Here is a 4441-nt window from a genome sequence, read left to right as displayed (position 1 = left end):
GCATAAAGAGGCCCGGGACTGAGCTGGCAGAGAGAGAGAGACCGACTGCTGACTGGTGGGGAGACTGAGCCTGCTCTGGAGAGTCCTGTGATTTTGCATATGCAATTGTGCTATATTGAGCGGTGGTAGCGCAACGTTCTGTTTATGTGTTTGAAGCCAAATAAAATCACCAGCAGCAGTCAAGCCGACCCCGTCCTCTTCCTTCTCAAGTCATTGACTTTGTTACAGGGGGCTTTGTTGAAAATGATGTGTTTGAGAGAGGCGGGGCATAGAGGACCTACAATAATGTACAGTATTTGAAAAATAATGTGTATGTCAACATATTCTGTTACACCAAATACACCAAATAATGATCTTTAAAATAGCATCATATGACCCCTTTAAAACGCTAAGACAAAGGATAAATAATATTTCTAAACATCTAAACAAATTTTATTTATTTTTTTGGTGATGAGGCCAGTAAAAATTTTGGCAGGGCAAGTAAAAATCTGATCCAGGGTGTGGAAGAGGAGTTGAATGATAGTAAAGCAATGTAACTGATGCAGGTAGGTCACATGACAATGACATGAAAGTGTTGCAAAGTAATTACTAATTCAAAAAAAGTAACTACAAAGAGTATGAGGTTACATCCCCTCTCTTTCTCTCTCTTGCTCTCTCCCTCCCTCCTTGAGCTTGAGCAACCTCCCATTTATCCCCCCCCTCACTCCTTTCATAGCAGCTGCAACACATACAGAGACACACAGTTCTGCTCTTTAATCTCCAGTAAAGATGCTGCGGAAAGTCCGAGATCAGGTCAAGAAACATCCAGGAGTGAGTATTTTAAACCTGTTTTCTAAAAATATTACTTTTTATCTAATAAAACAATCAGCTCCTTTGATTAGACTCCTAGAAATAATGCAGAAATATCTCCTCAAGTACTCAGAATAATAAAATAGTATTGCATGCTCTGTGGGATAAAATTTATTTTTTTTATTTAACAACTGAGCAACTGGCTACTAAGTAACAGTGTACTATTAATATGCTCACCTACTGTGGATGCTCTTCAAACATTTAAAACATTAAAAATAAAACAAAATGAAAACTTGAAAATAGAACAGCTGGATCTGTGACACTAGAATATTTTAAAGCTGAATAATGTTTTCCCTTTGTCTTCTTCTTTTTCCAGAATAAGATTGCTAATCAAACTTCTAATATGACTACATAATGAACCTTTTGTTTTATAGCACTTTCCAAGAGAGCAATTAATAAATCATATCATCTTTCACAGCTCATCCCACAGTTTTTCTTCATCTGTCTGGGCATGGGTGGAGCGTTCCTTTATTTGTTTCGTCTTGCCAGAGGACCTCATGTCACGTAAGGAAATTATTACATTAAACAAAACGCATTAATGGGTAAAGTGTATTAACAGTGACTTTAGACATTGGGACATTTAAAAAATTTTTTTTTTTTGATAATTAATTTGGTCCTATTTCCATAAAACACCATAACAATTAAACAGCAGTTGCATTTAATAAATGTGTCATATGCCAATTAAGTTAGGTTTTGTCAACAGCACAAGCATCAAGAATGTTTTCTGTCTGACTGACTCACAATTCAATAAGTGGAGCTCAAAATCAGTTTAAAACCATCCTATAATCTTCATTCATTCACTAAAATAGATACTAGGTTTGACAATATTTATATTAATTATTTAATGCATTATATTATTGTATCTGACAGTGTTGACTCGTATTGAGTGATGGAAAGAAAAAACGCATTTTGTAAGAAAATCTTAGCAGGAGAAAACCAAACATTAATGCCACTGAACATGTTTAATAAAATTTATTTCATTAGTTAGTAGGGATGTAACGATTAACCGCAAGCCGGTTGAAAATCGATTTAAATATGTGACGATTCAAATCGGTTGAGATGCTAAACAAATCGCGATTCAGTTAGGGGCAGGAGTTTATATGATGAATGTATGTCTGAGGGGAACTTACTGTCTTTCGATGGTATATTTTCTTTTCATCTTGCCTCTGTAATTATAGTTATATTTCCATTTCACAAAGAAACATACAGTCTTTTGTCCAAGCAATAATAAAAGGACACATTTAATTTATAATTTGTCTTAAATCTCATTTTGTAAAAAAAAAAATCATGAATCGAATCGTGAGTTGAGTGAATCGTTACATCCCTATTAGTTAGTTAGTTAGTAGTCCATTTTGTCCCAGTACTAAATAAATACTAGTTTATTTGAGATGTTGTTTTGTCTTTGACTCCCGACAGCTGGAACAAGAACAGCAACCCTGAGCCCTGGAATAAGCTCAGTCCAAGCTACCAGTACAAGGTACATGAGCCCACTGTTGGCATCATATAAGCAGTGTTAAGTATTTATTTACTTTTAAGTTATTTTTGTTGTTGTTGTTTTGTTTTGTAATTTGATGTCAGGGTACTATAACACAAAACACAGTTATGCAAGTATATCAATTAAAACAACAACAACATGAAACATGTTAATTATTGTAGAAATGCCTCACAACAGCCTGTGAAAAGGGTCCATGCTTGTTAAAACCAACATTTGTCCCAGTTATGATTTGTCTAGTACAAATGTATTAGTATTAATTCTAGTTTAACATTAATTCCACATTTATATTTAAACAGAGCAGGCTTTAGTTGCATTGAAATTGCGGGGGACCCCCGAATAGGGGCTACAATAATCATCACCACCTTTAGCACCACCTCTAGCAACAGCCCTGTAGCTAATTTATTATTTGCAAACATTCAATCACAGTTGCATTTTAGGTAACTGGGGAGCTGAGGATTGTTCATAGATGTGTGAGAAACAGAAATAGCGCTCCTCAAGAGAAGCACAGAATTTCAAAAGAATTCATGCAGGTTTATCTTAATGTCTTTAACGTTTCACCACTCAACCGAGCGGCTTCATCAGTGTAGAACAGGATGTGTTGGTATTTCCTGTGTTAATTCCCTGATGGTCTGAATGTGGCACATGAGCTGGGCTGACTTGCCCAGCAGATCACGAGTCTCACTCCTTCAGCACAATTGGGAATGAAAACTAAATGCTGGTCAATAAATGCATATAACATCACTGTCTGTCTCCACCTGCCATATACAATCGATGTTGCATGTTTTCTATTTTTCCTTCTTTAGTTTGTGGCCATTAACACAGACTACAAAAACCTGAAGAAGGAAGGACCAGACTTCTGAACATGTCACGGATGTTGCCTCAACTTTTATCATGAAGATGCTGAGATGTCCTTGTGCCTCACTAGTCTAAATACACAATAATAATAATACAGAAAAATAAACTTGTAGGATCTTTTCTATATTTTTTATTAAAGAAAAATGTCAAGAACCTTTATTTCTTCACTAAACACGCTGATAGACATACTCATTAGCATGAGATAAAGAGCAGAATAAAGGACTAAACTAGTCTACTTTTTTCATGTGCATTAGACGTTAAGCTTTATAGAAATCCCCAAAGTTGCAGAGATAACATGACCTCCCTCTAGTGAGCATGAGAAAGGGCGAAAGGAAGACGAGCAGATGTTTGTCTTTCTGTAAACAGGACCTGAACAGCAGAGACTCATGGGAAGGAGACTGAGCTCCCTCAGGCCTGCTCTTGAAGTCTGTGTGATTATTTGAAAAAGCAGCCATCTGTTCAGAACAATGCACATCGACATGTTTATCTTTGTCTCTCTCACTATATTTCTTTCTGCACTTATTACTGTCTTCATTTTTATATCACTGTCATCCATCTGTCATCATTCAACTTCATTTCAAGGTCTTCTGTACACATTTTCTTCGGACTGGCAAGCCATACAAACAAACACAGGAAATAGGCAGATATTTTACTCTTGAGTGTTTACTCTTCAGACCCCCAGAGATTTTCAAATAATACATAAAAATTGAATTTTTTTTTTTGTTTTTTTGTAAGCATTTTATCATTAGCTACCAACCAAAATCCTATAAACTGGGGGAAAAAACTGTTAAGATAAAACACTTTGAATACTGAGAATGGACACAGAGCTTTATTTTACCCAGCTAAATTCAGTTACTGTTTTGAATTGTGCTAAAACTCTTGAGGGTGTTTAATGACATGACTTTACACAGTATGAAATACAAAGATTTTTATATTTTCAAGAAGGTTTGACTGATGTTTTATGCAACACTCATTGTACATTGCAGGGTGGGGCAGAATGTTGGTGCCTTTCAGTTCATGATTTGAAATACTGAATATAACTAATAGAAATGTGCATTTGTTCATGCAGTTACGATTTAATTATTGATTTTGCATATTCTTGTATGAGAAATATATATTCTGTGTTTTAGGCGAAATTAATAAAGAATGCTGAAAAAAAATCTCTACAGTGTTTTATATATATATATATATATATATGTGTGTGTGTGTGTGTGTGTGTGTACGTGTGCACATACTGTATTT

At 35.3% G+C, this 4441-nt stretch overlaps 1 protein-coding gene across 1 annotated transcript; it reads left to right on the top strand.

The window, feature by feature from the left end:
- Positions 1 to 726: 726 nt before the first annotated feature.
- On the top strand, positions 727 to 4181 carry ndufa4l2a (NDUFA4 mitochondrial complex associated like 2a). Its single transcript, XM_016474215.1, has 4 exons — positions 727 to 810; positions 1268 to 1353; positions 2266 to 2326; positions 3148 to 4181. Exons 1-4 carry the CDS (start codon positions 769 to 771, stop codon positions 3202 to 3204), a joined length of 246 nt encoding a protein of 81 aa, XP_016329701.1. The 5' UTR covers positions 727 to 768; the 3' UTR covers positions 3205 to 4181.
- The last annotated feature ends 260 nt before the right edge of the window (positions 4182 to 4441 follow it).

The sequence above is a fragment of the Sinocyclocheilus anshuiensis genome, unplaced genomic scaffold (assembly GCF_001515605.1).
Source record: "Sinocyclocheilus anshuiensis isolate Anshui unplaced genomic scaffold, SAMN03320099.WGS_v1.1 scaffold2106, whole genome shotgun sequence".
In the NCBI taxonomy this organism is placed as follows: domain Eukaryota; kingdom Metazoa; phylum Chordata; class Actinopteri; order Cypriniformes; family Cyprinidae; genus Sinocyclocheilus; species Sinocyclocheilus anshuiensis.
The sequence above is the reverse complement of the archived record's forward strand: the minus strand, read 5'-3'. Positions and strand labels throughout refer to the sequence as shown.

What these genes read in the sequence shown, in the direction of transcription:
- ndufa4l2a (XM_016474215.1), top strand. Translation starts at nt 769, where the DNA reads ATGCTGCGGAAAGTCCGAGATCAGGTCAAGAAACATCCAGGA. An exon ending in GCCAGAGGACCTCATGTCAC is followed by an intron (nt 1,354 to 2,265) that starts GTAAGGAAATTA and finishes GACTCCCGACAG; the next exon opens with CTGGAACAAGAACAGCAACC. An exon ending in GTCCAAGCTACCAGTACAAG is followed by an intron (nt 2,327 to 3,147) that starts GTACATGAGCCC and finishes TTCCTTCTTTAG; the next exon opens with TTTGTGGCCATTAACACAGA.